The sequence below is a fragment of the Myotis lucifugus genome, unplaced genomic scaffold (assembly GCF_000147115.1).
Source record: "Myotis lucifugus unplaced genomic scaffold, Myoluc2.0 scaffold_56, whole genome shotgun sequence".
Lineage (NCBI taxonomy): Eukaryota > Metazoa > Chordata > Mammalia > Chiroptera > Vespertilionidae > Myotis > Myotis lucifugus.
In genome coordinates this window covers 6,175,968-6,195,202 of record NW_005871104.1, presented here as the reverse complement: position 1 = coordinate 6,195,202, position 19,235 = coordinate 6,175,968, and the positions used below count along the sequence as shown (strand labels likewise).

At 53.8% G+C, this 19,235-nt stretch overlaps 1 protein-coding gene across 2 annotated transcripts in view; it reads right to left on the bottom strand.

Moving 5' to 3' along the window:
- Positions 1-338: 338 nt before the first annotated feature.
- Positions 339-19,235, bottom strand: part of SPARC (secreted protein acidic and cysteine rich) — a 20,537-nt gene continuing 1,640 nt past the window's right edge. The window contains exons 2-10 of one of the 2 annotated variants that reach the window (XM_023754110.1): positions 11,116-11,185; positions 9,634-9,699; positions 8,942-9,029; positions 7,407-7,528; positions 6,607-6,727; positions 4,778-4,911; positions 4,053-4,201; positions 1,948-2,096; positions 339-1,513 (exon numbers count right to left, since the gene is read on the bottom strand). In XM_023754110.1, coding sequence (XP_023609878.1) covers positions 1,485-1,513; positions 1,948-2,096; positions 4,053-4,201; positions 4,778-4,911; positions 6,607-6,727; positions 7,407-7,528; positions 8,942-9,029; positions 9,634-9,699; positions 11,116-11,172 — 915 coding nt within the window. In that variant the 5' untranslated portion in view covers positions 11,173-11,185 and the 3' untranslated portion in view covers positions 339-1,484. The remainder of the gene's footprint in view (positions 1,514-1,947; positions 2,097-4,052; positions 4,202-4,777; positions 4,912-6,606; positions 6,728-7,406; positions 7,529-8,941; positions 9,030-9,633; positions 9,700-11,115; positions 11,186-19,235) is intronic. The other variant, XM_006089117.3, reaches the window with a different exon arrangement.

The following is a 19,235-nucleotide window of genomic DNA, read 5'->3' as shown; positions in this document are numbered from 1 at the left end:
ACCTAGCAGGTTCATCATCAACATTTGTTGAATAAATGGATGGATGAATAACTAATTAGTGAAAGGAGATAGTTGCATAGCCTGGTGTTCCTGATAATGAAGTGCAATAATGAAAAGAGTTAGCCACAAGTCATAAAAATAAGACAAATTCGTGCTTATAGGAGCCATACATTCCCTGTGCATAAATAAGCCCCTGTGTGTGTGCAGGTGTGTGTTCAAAAGCATGTGTGTTTGCAAAAGTTTGCATTTGTGTAGCCGTGTGTACACACACGCATGTCCACGGGTCTGCATGTCAGGGTAGCGAGGTGACTGAGACACATACACAATTACTCCGGAAGGCAATTTCTAAGTCGTTACTTTTATTTTGAAAGATTTGTCAAACTCCGCATCAGGGCAAGAGTCTGCATGATTAATAAGAAGCAGCTTTTTCATGAAATGCTTGGAGGTGAACGAGTTCTCAGCCTGTGAGATCTGACCATCCATTGACTTTGAAGTTTCTCTTGGTTAGTAGACGGAAAACGGGGGAGGGGAGAAAAGGAGAAACATGCTAGAAACCAAGGGAAAGACCCCTCATTCAAAAATGAAAAGAAGGAAAAAAAAACCTCAGAAAACAAAACCAATTCACTAACTCCACTTTTTCTATTTTCCAACTTTCTACGCTTCACGCCTGATTTTGGCTTTCCTGGCTGAACAGCATCCCAGTCCTGCCTCTCCCAGTAGCTAGGAGGGGAGAGGCCCTGTAGCATGCGGTGATTCACCCCCAGAGGCTGGGTGGATCCAGAGAACTGGTGGTCCACTGCTCCCCAAAGTTTGAATAAACAGCCTAAGGTGGGGGGAAAAAATGGCACCGAAAGATGAGGGGAATGGTGAGGAGCTGCGTTTGAGTGAGAGCTTACATGCTTTCAGACACAGCCCGGGCTCTCCCTGCACAGCCCCGGGCAAGCAAGACTGGTTATCTGCTGTTCCCTGGGTGGGTTTCCAGGACTTCCCCCACCCCTGGTCCTCTTGTCCCAGAAACATTCCTGCCGACGTCACTGTCTGTTACTTCCCTTTGCCACCTTCAGGCCGCGTGGGGAAGACCCCCACCCACCCCACCGGCAGCCAACACCCCGAAATAAAATTGACATAAAATCTGATTGGTGAGCATGAGTTTGAAACAGAGAACTCAGAGCAAATCTGAAGATGCAAGATGTGTTGAAGGCAGATGTGAACAGGTCAAAGTCCCCACCCATTTGCCACTAAGACGATGGGGGGAGGAAAATGGGACCGTTAGTGGGTGAGCAAGAGGCAGAGTTACCGCTAAGAATGTCATGATTTGGGTTACAATTTCCATCTTTAGCACCGTTAATGTGTTCAGTTACGTCTATATTAGCACCTTGTCCCCAGGCAGAACAATAAACCATCCAAACATTTTAAATTTGGGGGGAAACAGGGAGGGGAAGGTTAAAGAGAGAGGATCCGGTACTGCGGACGGAGGTGTGGACTTAGATCACCAGATCCTTGTCGATATCCTCTGCAAACAAGAAGAGAGAGCAGAGTTAGACACCAGGCCGTGTGCACAAGGCGCGTTTCCCGAGGAGTCGGGGATCCCCCACCCCCAGGACCAGGGCCAGGTGACCTTCCAAGGTCACCCAGGAAGTCTGAGCACTGTCGTCTCCCTGTCCCTGTCACTTACACACATGCCACGTTATGTTTCCTCTTTCCTCTCTAGGGACCTGCCAGTTCCCTAATCGAGGCAGAGTGAGCGCTAATGCTAATACTTGAGGAAGTGAGAGAGAAAGAGACGGCCCAGTAGACAGGAAGCCCTGGGAGAGCGAGGCTCACCCCATAGGGAGAGCAGATAGGAGTTCACTCGGCAGAGAGCAGAGCTGGGCAGAGGACAGACACACAGATGACAGAAGAGGGGAGGGAGGCGGAGGACAGCAGCCCCTCTGCTCAGACACTCACTCTCCTTGATGCCGAAGCAGCCGGCCCACTCATCCAGAGCGATGTACTTGTCGTTGTCCAGGTCACAGGTCTCGAAAAAGCGGGTGGTGCAGTGCTCCATGGGGATGAGGGGCGCACGCAGGGGGGCCAGCTCGGTGTGGGACAGGTACCTGCAGGGGGTGAGGAGGAGGAAGGTGGGGAGGGCCTTAGGCGTGAGAACGCCACTGGTCTGCTGTGGGACTTGCAGAGTAGCACTGCCCCACCTGAGCCTCAGTTTCCCCCTCCATCAGAAGGGAAGGTGTTGACCACAATGTCTAAGGCCCTTCCAGTTCTGAGGTCCCATGGGCTCATAGCAAAGGTCTCTTGGTGCGTTTGTCTCCTAATTGGCTAAGAATCGGGGGCACAGAAACTTCAGATGAAAATTTCAGCACCTCTGCTATTGGTAGATCAAAGTCTGGTATGAAGCCACGCCTGTTTTCTAGGGACACACATTTCTACAGCAAATGCACAGAAAGAGTCTAAAAAGAGACATCAAACTGATGACAGTGCTGACTTCTGGGGAGGAGCGTGGGAAGGGACTGGGACTGGCAGGGAGGGCCAAGGGCCTCTAACCTTCCCCACAGAGCGTTGTTTATATAGGATGTAACTGAGAGGGAGGCCTTCTGTTTCTCACTCCTGTCCCGTCCCTCTTCCTCCCGCTGGCCTTGACTCCAGAGCTCATGTAGGATTTTCCCTCGTTCCTCAGAGCCCTCAACTGGTTGTCCTCAGAACACTCTTCCCAAGGGGCTGCAACATGACTCAGATTTTCTCTCCAATCCCCAGACCCTCGCTGCCCTACCCAACTCATGGAAGGAACCACAGCATCTGATCTGGAAGGAACACCCCTCCCCTTTGTTGTGTATCTGCGGGAAAACTGAGGCCCAGGGAAGGGTAGGGTTCCGGGCAAGTCACCCCGCAGCTCCAGGACAGGAAGAGGGGAGGCTGGGTCCCGGCCCAGGCTGAACTGCTTTTCCAGATGCAAGTCCTTGTAGCCCCACCCAGAAACCTCCTTCCCGGCCCCTTCCCTGTGGTGGGATCCGGTCACTCTGCCCCAGCTCCAGATGTTCCCCTCACTTTTCCCCTCCTTCCCCCGGGGAGTGACACAGTTGGATCCCAGCCACGGGAAGAGCCTGGGAGAGAAGCAGCAGGGAGTTCCCAGAGCTCAGGAGACCCCAGCCACGGAGATCACCGACAGGGCGGGCAGGCTCCGGGCACAAGGGCTGGTGCCCGAGTGAGAGATGAGCCTCCCAGAGTAGAGCATCCCAGGGCACAGCAAGCTCCCCAGACCACGTGTTTCTCCAGGAGCACAGCAAGGGAGGGCCAGGAGCTTCGGTGAGGGTGACAACCCCTGCTCGGTCGCAGGTAGTCAAGCCACCGCCTGCACCTTCCGGAGCGTCTTTACCTTTTCCCTTCCATTGTGAGGTCCAGCTAGACCATCCCCAGAGTGTGCGCTCCTGGGGGCAGGGCCCGTGTCAGTCCGATTACCGTTAAGGCCCCCACCTAGACTGGGGCACATGGACCCCCAGGAGCGGCTGTTCACTGGCCCACTGCCTGCCTATTCTGCGGGCGGTTGCACAGCCTTCATAACTCATTGGGAGGAGAGGCAAGAACAATCAAACCACAGGCTGCGATGTGATGGGATTGGCTTTGTGAATTGTTACGAACCCCCAGGGCCAGTTTGCCCTGTGGGGCTGGGTCTCAGGGTCTTGCTGAAGGACTGCGGGCGTGCAGGCTGCCCCACCTCAGCCCGTGCCACCCTTCTGGAGTCTGGCACTCCTTCCCTGGAGGAATGGACGCCCAAGGCCAGCACTCACAGGGCTGAGGAAGGACTGTCAGGCTCCGCTGACTTCTGCCTCTCCTGGCTTACGGGGTGTCTATTGCTTTCTTCCCCCCAGTTCTGCATCCTTTCTCAGGGTGCCTCCTTCCTGCCCCAGCCCCAGGGCACTCTGTGGGCTCCAGGGCTGGGAGCATCAGAGGAGGCCGAGAGGGTTGTTGGCCGTACCTAGTGCTCCTGCCAGCTCTGACCCATGCCTGTGCGCTCCGGGGCCAGGGCAGCCAGCCCTCCGTGCTCCGGGGCCTGGCCTTACCCGTCAATGGGGTGCTGGTCCAGCTGGCCAAACTGCCAGTGCACAGGGAAGATGTACATGTTGTAGTTCTTCTCGAAGTCCCGGGCCAGCAGCTCCACGGGGTGGTCTCCAGCCTCCAGGCGCTTCTCGTTCTCATGGATCTTCTTCACCTGCGGGGGCAGAGACACTGTGTGACAGAGGGCCTAGCAACACTGTCCGGGCCAGGCAGGGGCCCCCACCCTGACAGGAGGCCAGAGCAGGCAGAGACCGGCCAAGCCCAAGGGTCAAAATGAGGGAAGTGGCATAGACGGGGTATCAGCATCTCATCCACGAAGGTGGGGGCCTGGGTGATCCCCAAGGGTTCTTCACAGAGACACTGATCCAGGAGGCCTGGGAATCTGCATTTTGTCAATACTCCACATGCTTGATGTGTCCATTAAAGTTCAAGAGCCACAGACCAGAGGGAAATGTACCAGGGTTGTTTGTGTCTCTTGTTTAACAGTGAGCTAAGCCAAGTGAGCAGCAGGTCTCTTCATTACAGGACTTCTCAGAGCCTTGAGGTGGGACTGTGCACATGAACCTCCACAGGCAGCGAGGAAAAGTCTACGTTAGCGCCCAGGATAAGGCACCTGTCAGAGCAGGGATGTAGGCCTGCACCTGGTGGCCTAGCTCTGGCCCTGGGACTGTGGATCTCAGGCTGGGGCCAGCTCAGGGCCAGGCAGGCGCCCTGGAAAGAGACCACTTACCCGCAGCTTCTGCTTCTCGGTCAGGAGGTTGTTGTCCTCATCCCTTTCGTACAGCGTGACCAGGACGTTCTTGAGCCAGTCCCGCATGCGCAGGGGGAACTCGGTCAGCTCGGAGTCCAGGCAGGGGGGGATGTCTAGGGTCCAGAATACCAGGGTGGTCAGCACAGACTCCAACTCTCCCTGCCTGGGGCCAGCAGGCTGGCTGGGCCGCTCTCCCCACCTCCTGCCTTCATCCTACAGCTGCTTCTATCAGTGACCTTGGCACAGGGGCTCGGCCTCTCTGGGTCCGTTTCTTCACACCACACGAGCAAGGACCAGGTGTGGGGAAGAACGCTCTGCAAACCGAAAAGCTCAAAGGCATGTCTGCTGCTCCCTTGGTTTTGACCTTGGCCTTGACCTTTCTGGGGGTAATGGCTCACTCCAGTGGCTCCTGCACCTTGCTGAGTGATGGGCCTAGGACCCAGGCTGGTGATGACAACCATTGGGAGGTGTTTGAAGCTGGAGGCTGAGGAATAACTCTGTCCACAGGCTATGCTTAGCGGGGGTGGGGGGAGTGGGGTGTCAGGAATGTTTAACCACCAGAACATTCTTAGTGATAATTATTCCATCCTGGTCTTCGGAACTTAGAATCCCAGAATGTGGCACCTGGAGAGTTCATCAAAGTCTCCCCTCTTCCGGGACTTATTAGTGGTGAGCATGGAGAGAAGGGACTTGCTCAAGGCCATGTTATCAGAGCCTCATCCAGCATCCAGGGCATGTGGTGGCCTGGGGCTCAGGGGCCTGTCTTTCCCTTATCCTTGGGCCTTTGGAGAGCCCCTCAGTGGTTAGGACCACTGTCTCCTCACCCGCAGCTGGGGATGGAAGAGCAGCTCGGTGATGGGAACACTGGGAGTTGGAGAGAGTGAGCAGCAGGCCCCAGAGGACAGCAGGAGCCACTTGGTAAAAGGCTCCTTGGCACACTCCTCGGTCTCACTGCCCAAAACTCCTACCAACGTTCGCCCTTGTCCGGGCCTGTGCCTTCTCATGTCTCACCCTGGGCCCCATAACTGGGGAGGGGGGCTGACCACGGGAGAGCCTGGGTCTCGCTCCGCCTTTCTGCATTCTGCACACCTGCGGCAGGTGCATGGCTCTCTCCAGGGCCATCTGGGGCCAGAATGTACAGACACACAGCGTGGATGTTGTCTTGGCCGGGGAGCAGAGTGGCCTTGGGTGTTTCAAATGATAGGGAAGCTGCCAACACTGAAGAAGGCACCTGAGCCAGCTGAATCTGCACCTGGCATCACTGACAGAAAGCCAGACAACTCCCTGGCATTTCTTCCCCCAAACACCTGATTCCCAGGTTTCTAGAATCGGTTAATCATGTGTCTTAAGCGGACCGATAGGAATATAATGGAGTAAGAGGGCCAAAGGTCTGACAATACTGAGTAGCAGGGGCCTAAGGGGAATTGACAGGCATACCTCTGTAAGCACTCAATATTTTAAAAACACGTTATAGAACCAGGTGGGACATCATCTTTGCTTTACAATGTTGAAGCAGGAAAGACTCAGGTTAGCCCTAGAGGAGAACTTCCTCATCATTGGAGAAAAAACATTCTCCCTGCTCTTGTGCTTTCACAACTGCCCAGTCGTTCCCGGACGATGTCCTGAATGCAGAGCTGAGAGGAACCTGCTCATGGACAATCATCTCATTTTATAAACGGAAACCCCGAGGCTCAGAGAGGGGAGGAGATTTGCCTGAGATCTCACAGCACAGGGGTGGCAGAGTCAACACCAATGCCAGTTCAGTGCTCTCTCCCCAAATGGAGGCTGGAGGGCCTAAGGAGACTCACATTTGCAGGGTCCAATGTAGTCCAGGTGGAGTTTGTGGCCCTTCTTGGTGCCCTCCAGGGTGCACTTGGTGGCAAAGAAGTGGCAGGAAGAGTCGAAGGTCTTGTTGTCGTTGCTGCACACCTGTTGGCAAAGCATAGAGCACCTCACCTTCACTCCCAAAGCCCTTTGCTGGTACCACCCTCCTCACCTATCTCAGAGATGGGGACACTGAAGGCCACACTAGGAACCTTGGCGATTAGTCCAAGGTCATACAGTGAGTTAATGGTGGGGCTGCGACAAGAATTCAGTCTTGCCCAGTCGGTGTGGTTTAGTGGTTGAGCGTTGATCTGTGAACTAGGAGGTCACGGTTCGATTCCCAGTCAGGGCACATGCCCGGATTGCGGACATGATCCCCAGTGTGGTGTGTGCAAGAGGCAGCTAGTCAATGATTCATCATTGGTGTTTCTATCTCTCCCTGTCCCTTTCTCTCTGAAATCAATAAAAATTATATATGTATATTTAAAAAAGAACCCAGTCTTTTGCCTCCAGGCCAATGTTCAGGCCATGCTGAGAGCCATGGTTGGTCTCTGAGCAGAGGCACGACTGAGTCAGGGCTGAGATATGGCAAAACTGGAGGATGTGGATGGGGTGAAGTAAAGCTGGAGATGGCAAAAAGGCGGAGTGTGCAGAAGAGTTAACCTGGGAGGCTTTTGAGACTGGAGCTGCTCAGTAGAACCACCAAGCCAACAGGTTGCTGGGCAGACACTGTGTGTTGGGAAGGGCCCAATCCCCCGGCCCCGCCTCACCCCTCAGTGCTCACCTTTTCAAACTCGCCAATGGGGGCAGGGCAGCTGGTGGGGTCCTGGCACACGCACATGGGGGTGTTGCTCTCGTCCAGCTCGCACACCTTGCCGTGCTTGCAGTGGTGATTCTGGCAGGGGTCTGGGAGTGCAGGGCATGTAGTCACACCACCCGGCCTAGCACATCCTCCCCAACCCAATCCAGTCCTCTCCTTGGGCAGGAGCCCTCGCCTGTGCCCCCTCACCCTGGACCTTGGGCAGTGGAGCCCTCCCCTCTCTTCTGCTGAGCCCAGGATTGGCATTTAGGAGAGCAGTTAGCTCAGTCTTGGGATTAGAGAGTCAGTCTGAGATCATGTTCAGGCACAGTCTGGGGGTGCTGTAGGCTCAGTCTAGGACCCCGGGATGCCATATGGCTCCCCTGAGGACCGAAGTAAGCAGTGTGTTCTGAGCTCTCAGGTGATCGATCACAGTGAGGCATTTTTGGATTCTAGAATAGACTCTCTAGAACGATGGGGAAAGTCAACCATCATGGAGCCAGGAAGCTGCGAGGCCCAACAAAATCGGCTGGGAGCAGCTGCAGAGGAAAAGGGAGAAGGGCCCTGAGGCCACAGGGAACAATGGGGCCGCGGTGCCTGGTAAACACCGGAGGAGGTGGACGTGAGGGGAAGGAACAGGATTCAGTGGACGCCCCTGCGCCCAGCAAAGCTCTGTGTCCTCAGGATGAGAGCTCATCTAGCCTTTCCTCCTGATGCTTGACTTGGGGATTTTAGTCATTTTATTAGACGCCTGCTCTGCAGGGCACTGGGCCAAGTGCTCTTATGCTTTATCTCCCATCCTCCACAGCCCCGGGGCCAGGGGCTGCCGTCTGCATCATTTCCTGTTAGGGCTGGAGAAGCTGGGCCAGGAGCTAAGCAAGCAGTCCCAGGGTGCTCGCAGAGGGGCCGGCAAGTCAAAATGCACACGTGGGTGGTTTTGTCTGCCAGGTCCACGCTGGAGATGGAGATGCCAGTTCGGTGGCCTGGAGCCAGGGGCCCTAGATCTCTCTCTCTCTCTCTCTCTCTCTCTCTCTCTCTCTCTCACTCACTCAACTCCAGATATGTTATGCCAGGGATCCAGGCCTCGTGCCTGCGTGAAAATCACGTAAGCTAAGGAGTATGGAAGGTGTGCTCAGGTCTGCTCCTGTGTGGGGCCTGGGCTCAGATAGAGGCCATCGCGGAGCTGGTGGACCAGTGACCCCGTGAGAATGCGAACCCCCTTTGGAATCAAGGAGAAGAGCTGAGCAGGGAGCGGCCGTTTCCAGCCGAGGAACCTCCCTTCCTGCCGCTCCCAGCATGGACAGCCTGGCTGCACAGACCTTTCCCAGATTCCAGAGGATATTCCCAACCTTCAAGTGCAAGCCGTTTCTCCTCCACAGCCCACCCTGGAGGGAGGATGCTTCCCCGCCCACCCCCACCCCCCCTGCATTTCCCTGGGAAGGAACCTCATGTGGGCTGTCCCCACACCCAGGCGGCAGAGGGCAAACACTGGATGTGACAAAAATGGGGAAGGGACCTACTTTCAGCTACCACCTCCTCCTCAGCTTCCACGGCACCTTCCTCAAATTCTCCTACTTCCACCTGGACGGGGTTGGCTCCCACGGGTACCTGGGTTGGAGGAAGAAGAATGAGACCATTGGCCCCACCCCCACTCCAGACCTGGAAGAAAGGGCTGAAGGCTGGAGGGGACTTGGCTGAAGCTTTAGGTTCCCACAGGGGATGGTGAGATGACAAGCCAGAGAGCTGTGCTGGGCCCAGGTCACCAAGAGCACCAACGCCAGCTCCAGAATTTAGACCCAACCTTACCGCCCCACTGTGCTGGCTGTGCCCTGGATTCTATCCAGAGGCATCTGGGGCCACCGGAGTGTTAGGGCAAGAGGCAGTGCCAAGCCCTCTACCCCTGCCAGCAACATGGGCAGCTCCCCTTTCAAAAGCTGGATGTACGGGGAGATTGGGTGATCATCTAAGAAACATGGTCCCACAGCTTCAGAAATAAAAGCTTTCAAAATTATAGCTCCCCCTGCGGGGTTCCACTGAAGGTTTGGGAAGCACCCGGGAGGCTGTCGAGATTGGAGGATGTATAGGGTTTCCATCTGCGCTGTGTGCACAGCGGGGACAAATGTCCTGATCCAGCAGGAGACCCACAGAGCCCGTCTGGGTTCCTCAGGGAAAGCACGTGGAGCAGGGAGGGGCGGGGGCCCCACCCACCTACCTCGGACACCTCAGCCACCGTTTCCTCCACTACCTCTGTCTCATCAGGCAGGGCTTCCTGCTGCTGCTGGGAAGAGAAAATGGGGTTCAGAGAGGTCAAGGCCAAGGCCAAGGCCAGCTTCCCCTCTGCGCTGCCTCCGGCCTGGAGCACTGAAGCTGGGAGCAGCTCATTGGAGATTTCCAAGGCCGTGCCTCAGAGACCGGCCCGGGTAGGACAACCTGGCAAAGGAGAAGCCAGACACGGACCCCATGGCGCACCGAGCGCCTCCTGGTCATGCCAGCTATCTGAAGTCTCTGTATAGCTTTGGTTTGGAACGCATTCCCACTGCTTCGACTCCAATAAAGTCTGCAAACCACAGGGGCAGAGCACCGCCTCTCATGGCAGATGGGGAAGCAGACCCCGAGGGGAAGGAGGGCACCGTGGATCTGCACAGATGTCACTCTCTTCCCCACAAATGTGATATGATGTGATGATTATTAGGCAATTCCTTCTTGCCATGTCAGCTTGGAGTAGGCAGAAACAAGATAACATGACTTGGAGACCGCCAGCTGGCTGGGGCTGCTTCTAAAAAGAATGTTAACCTTGTCAAAATGTTTGCCAAAATCTACCCGCCCGATCAGGATCGCCAGGGTCTGCCCTCACTCATGACGAGAGGATAAGGGAGTCCCGGGTTGAAAGAAGCTGTTCTTTCTGCCTGCCCACCTTTCTCCATCCCTCCCCTGGCCAAGGCTTCCCCTGTAGCTTTAGACAACCACCCTGGCCCTCTGCATGCAGTTCTCGAAGGGACTGTGTCAGTCAAGGGGCCCCGCAGCCCCCTGGCCAGGACAGGCCCAGGACCCGAGCTCGGCCAGACTGGCGCTCCTCTTTTTTTTTTCCCATTCATAATCTTCTTGGCACATTCTCCCAAAAAGTGAAAACTGTTGGAGCAGATCTCAGATGGCAGCCTCTCCAAGACTGTCCATCAGTTCTTACCTCCCAGGTCCTGGAACTTCCTTTTTCTACTCCTCCCCAAGGCCTTTGATTTTATAATCTACTTCTGTATCCTTTCTCCCCCTAATTTAGTCAGATTGCCGTCTATTGCTTGCAACCAAAGAGCTCTCACCGATTCGGAAACTGACCCACCCCCTCCTTGTGGCTCGACTCTCTTCTAAATCATCCCCTCAGCACCGCTCCCCTCAGCTAGAACTGCTCATGTGGCACGGTGGTCTCCGCCTTTTAAAGCAATCCTGTCTGCTTCTGAGAAACTGACCGCTAAAAAGCTCATCTCATCACACGGACATCTCTTTTCTCCGGAATCTCCACTAGTGGTCCTCATTGCAAGTTTTATCCTGAGCCTATTTAAAAAATCTTTTTAAAATATAAAACAAATAACTTGAGATGGGGAAGTGCCTGTGCCCTCTGAGCATCCAGGCTGGCAGGTTCGATGGCCCTGAGCTGGTGGCGGGAGGTGAGACCAAGCAGAGATGATCTTTAGTTACTTACAGGGGCTGCCAAGGCCCGGCCGGCCAGGCAGAGGAGAAAGAAGACCCACGCCTTCATGGTGCTGGGAACCCTGCGGAGAGAGATTTCAGTGAGGAGGAGGCCTCTGATGGAGGTTCTTTCTGTTGCTGAATTCCAGTGACATACAAGATAATTTGTTATTATTTTTTTAAGTCTTTATTTATTGATTTTCAGAGAGAGGAGAGAGAGAAACACAGGCTGACGCTCTAACCAACTGAGCTACCCGGCCAGGCCTACGAGATAATTTTGGATGTACATGTTATATGATAGCGAAAGACGTGGAGAAAGCTGCTTCTACTCAGTTCTCTTTCCACGCTGATTACATGGGAACGTCTTAGTTGATGCTGAGGCACCTTTAGCACCTAACACTCATCTACCTTCCTTTTGACCAGAGAGCAGGCCCTGGCTCAGAGCCTCCACAGGAAACTATGTCCAGCTAGAATTCAACAAAGTCGTTTTGTCTTCTTTGTATTTATTTTTATAGCTTCCTTCTACTGATGACAACGGTACACAGATTTTTCCATTTATAGTAATGATACAAAGTCTCCCTTCTCATTACATTTATTTTAAGTTTTTAAAAGGTGATCAGGAAGATGATTGGCCAGTTTGAACAATGCTGAGCCAGATCCTGTCCAAGGGACCTTCAGTCCTGCAGTTCTAGAATTAGTCTCCTGTCTCCTCCTCCTCCTCTCCCTCTTCCTCCCCCTCACTTCCTCCCCCCCCCCCCTTTCCCTCTGCAATGGGAGAAGTTAGCAGGCAGCAACCTCTTGCCAATTTGAGACAATGAGATCTACACTGTAAAACAAAGAACAATAGTCTTGGGCCTGTGGAATGTGAGGGTGGCCGCACTCTTCTCCGTTCTCCCCAGAACGGGCAGCTTGTCTCTGGATCCTGTAGGGAAGCTGACCAAATGCGAACATGTGCTGCGTGTTCTCTTCCCCCTTCACAGCTGAAGGGTGTGCTTTGGATCTGGGAAGTTCTCCTGCCCTGGTCGCTGCTAAGACCTCACCCCTTCGATGCTGAACTCTTGACTCCTGTGACTGGTAGGATCTGGAAGCAGGACCCCCTCCGGCGATTCCGTGCCAGCTGTGCCACCCCTAACAGCGGGTCCTTGGTGAAGACATTTTGTTTCTTGTTCTCACTAAACGTGCTTCCATTTTCAAACTCTTCCTTAGACTGATCTAAATTCGCCTCCGCCAGGCTTTGCCTGGTCTACTCTCTTCCCCCTCCTGTGGCCAAACAGAGCAAGCACAGCCCCTCAGCCCCGAGCCGCTCTTGGGCAAGGGGAGCAGTTGCCCTGTCTTCCTCTGCCGTCCCCCCAAACCTCCAGATCAGGCTGACCATCCCTGGTTCCTTCCAAGGCCTCTCAGCTGGCCAAGCACCTTGGGGGTGTGGAAAAACCACTCGGCTTGGAATGAAATTCCAGGGGTTCTTATTCTACCCCGATGGTGTTTTGGTGAGTTGGCAAAGTCCTTCATCCTCTCTCGGCCTTGTTGCCCACTTCCTTCAACTGAGAGAGTTGGACTAGGTGAGCTTGGAGGTGGCAACTAGGCCCTTACAATGCCACAGGCACACGCTGGCTTGGTACCCAGCGTCAGCTCCGGCACCAGCATCTTCACTTGGACTCGAGGACAGTATGTGAGTCGCAGAAGCAGGCAGGAGAGAGCAGAGTCCCTAACGCTCCTTCGTTGGATTAAAATAAACACAAATCTCACCTCCTATTTCCTGGGGTGTGCGTAATAGAAAACTAACAGAAACGTAAAGGCATCGGCCTGGGGCCTTGGCTCTGCTTCCCCATGGCCCCGACTCCCAGGGAAGTCCCGTCTTCCCTTTCCAGGCAGTTTTGGGAGCATTCCCCCGGCACACAGTGTAGGCTTGTTCCTCCAGGCCTAGAGGTGGAAAATCTCCCTTCTTGCCTTCCTATTTGGAAGACACAAGTCAAACACCTCCTGCATGTGGCTTCTGACGGACGGAGCAGGAGAGAAAGTGTCAATGAGGGACTTGTCTGAGCTGTCTGAAGTTGAAGGCCACCGTGAGACTGTGGCTAGGGCAAAAAAGGCACCGTTTCTGGGCTCCAGTGACAGAGGGGTGCGGTCACTGGAGACAGCTCAGCCAGGGCTGGAAATGCAATAAGCTCGGGTTGGAGAGGCAGGAAGACTGGTCTCCAGAGTCCGTGTCCTTCATCTGAGTGGAGGAACCCTGCTGCCTCTCCGACCAGAGAAGGGCTGTGGGACCTGTCCTGCCTCATCACCTCCTGCACTTTCCCAGCGGCACGCTCACCCTTTCTGCCTCCTCCGTCCCCGGCTTCGCAGCCAGAAGAGAAAAGGATTCTAAATCCTACCGTGCTTTATAGTAAAGGCCTCACTTACACGCTGTCCCCTCAGAGCCTCCGACACACGGCAGGCAGACAGGTATGGGAGGGTCCTAGGCCCACTTTCCTAGTGGGGAGTCTGCGGTTGAGAGAGAGGAAGTCATGTAACATCCAGGTCATGGAATTGGATGGGCCTAATAGGGGTGATGTTCCAAGACTGGCGTAAAGGTGGGGGAGGAATTCAGACAGTGAAAGCATTAAGAAAAGGACCCAGCCTGGCCACAGTGGCTCAGTGGTTGAGCGTTGACCTATGAACCATGAGGTCACCGGTTCAGTCCCCAGTAGGGGGTGTGCAGGAGGCAGCCGATCAATGATTCTCTCTCATCATGGATGTTTCTCTCTCTCTCTCTCTCTCTCTCTCTCTCTCTCTCTCTCTCTCTTCCTCTCTGAAATCAATAAAAATATATTTAAAAAAAGAAAAGGACCCACAATCTTGGAGGTCGAGTTGTTTTCCAAATGTTGGGTCCCGCCCTGCGCCACATCACCAGTCCCAGGCAATGGGACCGAGGGAAGGGGAGCAGCCGGGCTGTTCTTGTTAATGCACAGCCGCACACCCTGCAGAGCCATGCAGTCCACCTCCGAGGTTCTCTAAGGCACCGCTGGCCAACGAGGCCAGGCGCCCATCCCGCAGAGTTCATTTGGTGCCACAGTAACCTCAGCAAGGTCAGGACACAGGGTCCAACCCGACATTCAGCTTCTCAGCTGTGCACACCTCCTTTGCTAATCAAACCGAGGCCTGGTGAAAACGTAAACACCCTCATATAAATGGCCAGTAGTCAATGAAAACTCCCTTCTGTGCGTCTCTTGAGTTTGTGATGATGCCTCTGTTCATCTTTTCACAATCCAGCATCCCACTGGGGCCTCATGGCCTGTCTTTCTACCCTATGGCCCAGGCGAGGGAACTGAGGCCCAGGGCGGGAAGGACCTGCCAAGAGCCCCTGGTAGTGAGTGGCGGGGCTGAATGAGGACCCACGGCCCCACTGCACCACTGGCTGCTCTCCACCTCAGTTTCCCTTGGCGGCCGCTCCCTCCCGGGTGTTCACCTGAATGGGGCCCAGCTGGGCTCTGAACTGGCCGAGGTGCAAGGAGGAAAGGTGGCCCAGGCCAGGAGAGGCAGAGGAGGTGTGTTTCCCTTGGCTGGGTGGTCACCAAATGCAGACACCGCTCCCCCCACCCCACCGCGGCCGCCACCTCCTGTTCGGTACATCAAGTCCCTTCCTTTGCCTTTATTTGCTCTGGAGATGGCTGAGAACCCGACCCTGGCTGCCAGCAGGACCTGAGGCTGAGGTCACTTCTCTCTTTGAAAGGACTCTGGGGATGGAAAAGTACAGCCAGCCCCCCAGTTCATCTCCCTCGCACATAAAGGGCTTCCTCCGGGTCTCCCTGGACACCGAAAAGTTGCTGAACGTCAGAACTGGGGGAAATCTCAGAATCATAGGATTTTGGAGATGGAATGTACAGGTTCAAATCCTGGCTCTGCTACTTAGCAGTTGCGTGACCTTCGAAGAGTGACCTTCACTCTCTGGGCCTCAATTCACTTCTCCATCCGTAGAACGGAAGTAACTCACCTACCTTGGAAAACTCCCGGGGGATACACATGAGGGAGTCCATTGCTTAATGTCATCTGGAAGAGCATCTTAAAACCCAAGGATCCCAGAATCGCCATCCCCCTCAAGAATCCAGGGCAGGAATCCCAGCTCTTTGTGGCCCAGGGAGAAAGGCAGTCAGGGTGGAACAAAGGAGACATTGCTCCTCGGGGTCCAGGGGAAGCCAGCCCCGCCTCCAGGCTGGCCTCTTAGTTCTGCTGCTGACGCAAAATGAGCATCTCGCTCCCACTGTTTGGCTTGGAAACAAGGCTTCCGAAAAAGCACGTTCATGGTAAACAAGCCCAAAGAGAGGAAAACAAGTCGAGAGGCTAAAAAGGAACCCGTGAGCCAGGCCTGCCAGGGAGCTGGGACTTGGAAAGAGAGCCGAGCCACGCCAGAGAGGCGCCACAGCGGCCCGTGAGGCCACACTGGCACTCACAGGCCAGGGAGCCGCACAGCCACTGGAGGCGACGTGAAAGCCGGGAGTCCTGAGATCGAGTCTTGGCGATGTGGCCCAGCAAACTTAGGGAAGGCTGCTCTATGCTCTGGACCTCACCTACCCACTCATCTGCACAATGAGGAGGTTGTTTAGGTCAGTGGTGTTCAGAATTATGGTTGCCAGGGAGCCCTTCCTCTCAGCGACAGCTTCTGCTGAAGTCCAACATAGGAAACAGCTAAAACCCTTTTGCATTTGTTGAAACATGTGAATGTATTATCTATTCACTAAATCAGCTTGAAATTAGAAAACAAAAGCCAGTAAAAGTGGAGTGGAGACAGAGCCGGAAGCCCTGCACACTCGGACACGCCTGAGGTGCCTTGGAGCGTCTCTGGGTGCCTATGAACACAGTTTGAACACCCTGGGCAAGGTGGTCCCTAAGGTTCTTGACTTCTGAGTCAACTCAGGCAGCGGGTTAGGAATATCACCTCTCCCACCTTGCCCTCAACTCCGCTTCCACTCCTAATATTTCTTGCTGGAAGGGAAGAAGGCAGGGAAATTTTTAGGGTGTGATGGGTGCTCAAGCTTAGGATTGAAGAGGTTCTGGAGCAACTCAGAAATAGGCCCGGAGTTTGAGCCTGGAAATCAGGCGTCTACCCTGCCACGTTTCACCGTGGTTAGGAGGAGCCCAGGGGTGGAGCTTCAGGCTCTGCTCCTTGGCTCCCCCTAGGGGCCACTGCTGTATCCCTGTGACCACAACTGGAGGGGATGAGAAATAACATCCAAATGTCCAGTCCTAAAGATGGCAAATACGTGGCATATAGGCCTCCACCTGCTCCTCCTGTGCATGTGGCAGACATTACTAATCAATGATATGACCTTTCCCCCTGAAGTCCAGAGTGGCATCTGAATCCTGAACAGTTTTCTGGCAGCCACTACCCATGGCTTGTGAATTTCATAAGCCCTGTGATGAAACCTCTTTGTCATGTTTCTGGTCTTAGCAACAGAACCCTTGAGGATCAGAGAGGGAAAACAGCTCACTCCAGGTCACACAGCAAGCGGGTGGCTGGGCTAAACTTCCAGATGTTAACCTTGTTTGGTTTTGTTTCTTTTTTCATCTGGTCAGTCTGGAATCCTGATGCCACAACTAACACAAGATGATTCAGAGGGATCTCCTGATGAGGGAGGTTAATACCAAGCTTCTGAAAGGACCCAGGTCCAGAGAGAGTTTGTATCCCATCCATATTGCCCCTCCAGACTCCAGGCTCTATGGCTTGAAGAGTGAGGGCAGAGTTAAATTCCTGTCTAAGACACCTCCTCCTGGGTGAAGAGGAGGCTGCTTTTCTAAATAATTGTGTCAAGTCACTGCTTGCTGACTCTGGCCCTGCTCAGCCCGGCCGTCCCTGATTCAGGACTGGGGTTGGGAGTCAGGCTCTGTCATGTAGAGAAAAGGTAGCTTCCTGAATCCCCCTGGTCAGTGAAAGCTCAGGAGCTCCAGCCTCCCTCCCTCTCTCCTTTAAAGACAGAGGCTGGGGAGGGAGTCAGCCGGAAGCAAAAAGCAGCTGCCGATTAGCCACATTGCCGGGCTGCCCCAGTGACAACGCCGTGGGGGCTGGGATAGGCCATGGCAGGCAGCAAAGGAGAGGAGATACTGCTCATTATCCAAGGGGCTTGTTGCCTAGAGGGAGGTGTGTAGACGTGATAACACTGATCAGATGAAAAACAGGAAAAAAGCAAGGTGAACATCTGGATATTTCCAAATATCTGGAAGGTTGGCTCAGACACTTTGCTGTGTGACCTTGAGTGAGTTATTTCCCTTGCTAGTTATTTCTCTACCTGGGAAATAAAACAGTGATCTGGTGCTGTATGTATGTATGTGTATAACGTGTCTATCTTCCCATCATGCCCTATACTTGTGTCTGGCTGCGCACATCTGTATGTGGCTGCAAATGGCAGTTGTGTTTGCACGCCTGCCAGCGTGTCTGTGTAAGTTTCCTATGGTCTGGGGACTTCTGTGTGAAGCTGCCCCTGTGTGCCTGTGTGTGTGTCTACCTGACTCAGCGTCTGTCTGTTTCGGCCTGTCCAGGTGAGGGTAGAGTTTGCATATGCATCAGGATATTTACCTGGAACTTGTCTGTGAGTCAAGGTATCAGGGATTTGGGTGCATGATCTCTGGGTTTGCTCATGTATCGATCGGCATTTATTTTTAGCTGTGCCAATAGGTGCCTATTGATGAAATAATCGGTATACTCTGCATCCTTGTGTGCGTGTGTCTGTCCCTGTTTATCTCTGCATACTTAGCTACCTATCTAAATAACACCCAAAAACAAACATTCTCCTATTTATGTCACATCCTCAGCGCCTGCCTTTCTCCCACCATCTTTCCTATTTATAGCTTGTTTTCAGCAAGAAAAGCTGCTCTTGTGAATAGCGAGCCCCAGTCATACTATTGGCTGACAAGTCTCTACAGATGGATAAAGATTTTATCAGGATTGTTATGCAACCCAAGATGCTATGGCCCCTCCTCTGTTGTTTCCTTTTCAACTTTGGGAACAGGGGGTGTTAAAAATGTAGGCCAGCTCTTCCTTCTAATGAAGGCAGCATCTTAGATTTCGTTTTGCAGGACTTCAGAGCAGGAAGGGCTACTAGAGACCATCTAGGCTAGATTTCCCATTTAACAGATTGAGAAACGGAGGCCAAGGGATGGGAAGGATCTTTCCCAATGTCACTCTCTGTGAGTTAGGACCCACCCCTGCTGGTGCCTGGACCAGTGCTCGGTCAGCACTGGAGGATACAATACTCTTGGGAAATACTCAAGAAGAGGCCCAAATCACAATGAATCTAAATAGTGTATTTTTAATATGACTGTCTGCACTTTTAGTAAAGGGAAGTTATATACAACCCCCAGGATGATGGAGCTGCCACACAAAAAAATAAAAGCTGGGGACGATTTCACCAACCCTTTGGATGCCATAAATCCATCAGTTCTAAAAACCCATGCAGTAGGTGGGGGGCCACATTTTAGCAAGTGCTTCCCTGCGCCGTATCCCGTCTCGCCCACATAATTTCCCTGTCAGGTGGCTGTTGCTACTGCTCTTTAACCGAGGAGGAAACGGGGGCTCAGAAAGGAGAAGTTATCATTAGTTCAAGGTCAAATGGCATCTTCTGGACAAAGGTGGAACTAAAACTCAGGTCTTCAAGACCCTGTCTGGGAAGCGTATCACAGCCCCATAGCTGCCCTGGGGTCCTGGGAGAGCAGCAGGGCAGGGCCTCAGCCTGCTTTTTTAGTTTTGGGGTCGCAGTGGAGTGGGGGACGTTTAGACTGAGCCTGATGTACTCTTGAGTGTTCCCAGCATCCCCTCCCAGCCAGCAGGCAGAGACCCTGAAAGAGGTTACCGTGGCAACTCGCATTCCTCCCACAGTGAGTCAGGCAGAGAAGAGCCTTTCAGTGGGTGGGACTTGGAGAAAGTTTCAAAAGTTGATTCCTTCTCCAAGCACCCCCCCCCCTTCCACCCCACCCTCCCTCCCTCCCTCTGCTCCAGGCTTTGTCGATGTGGCAGCTGATGGCTGAGTTAACTCTCTCTTCCCCCAACCATTTCTATTTCAAACTGTTTCATCCTCCTGCAAATATAGATGAGCTCCCAGTCTCCATCCACTCCACCTCCCACACCATGCCCTCTGGCTATTTTGGAGGCCGTGCGTCCATCTG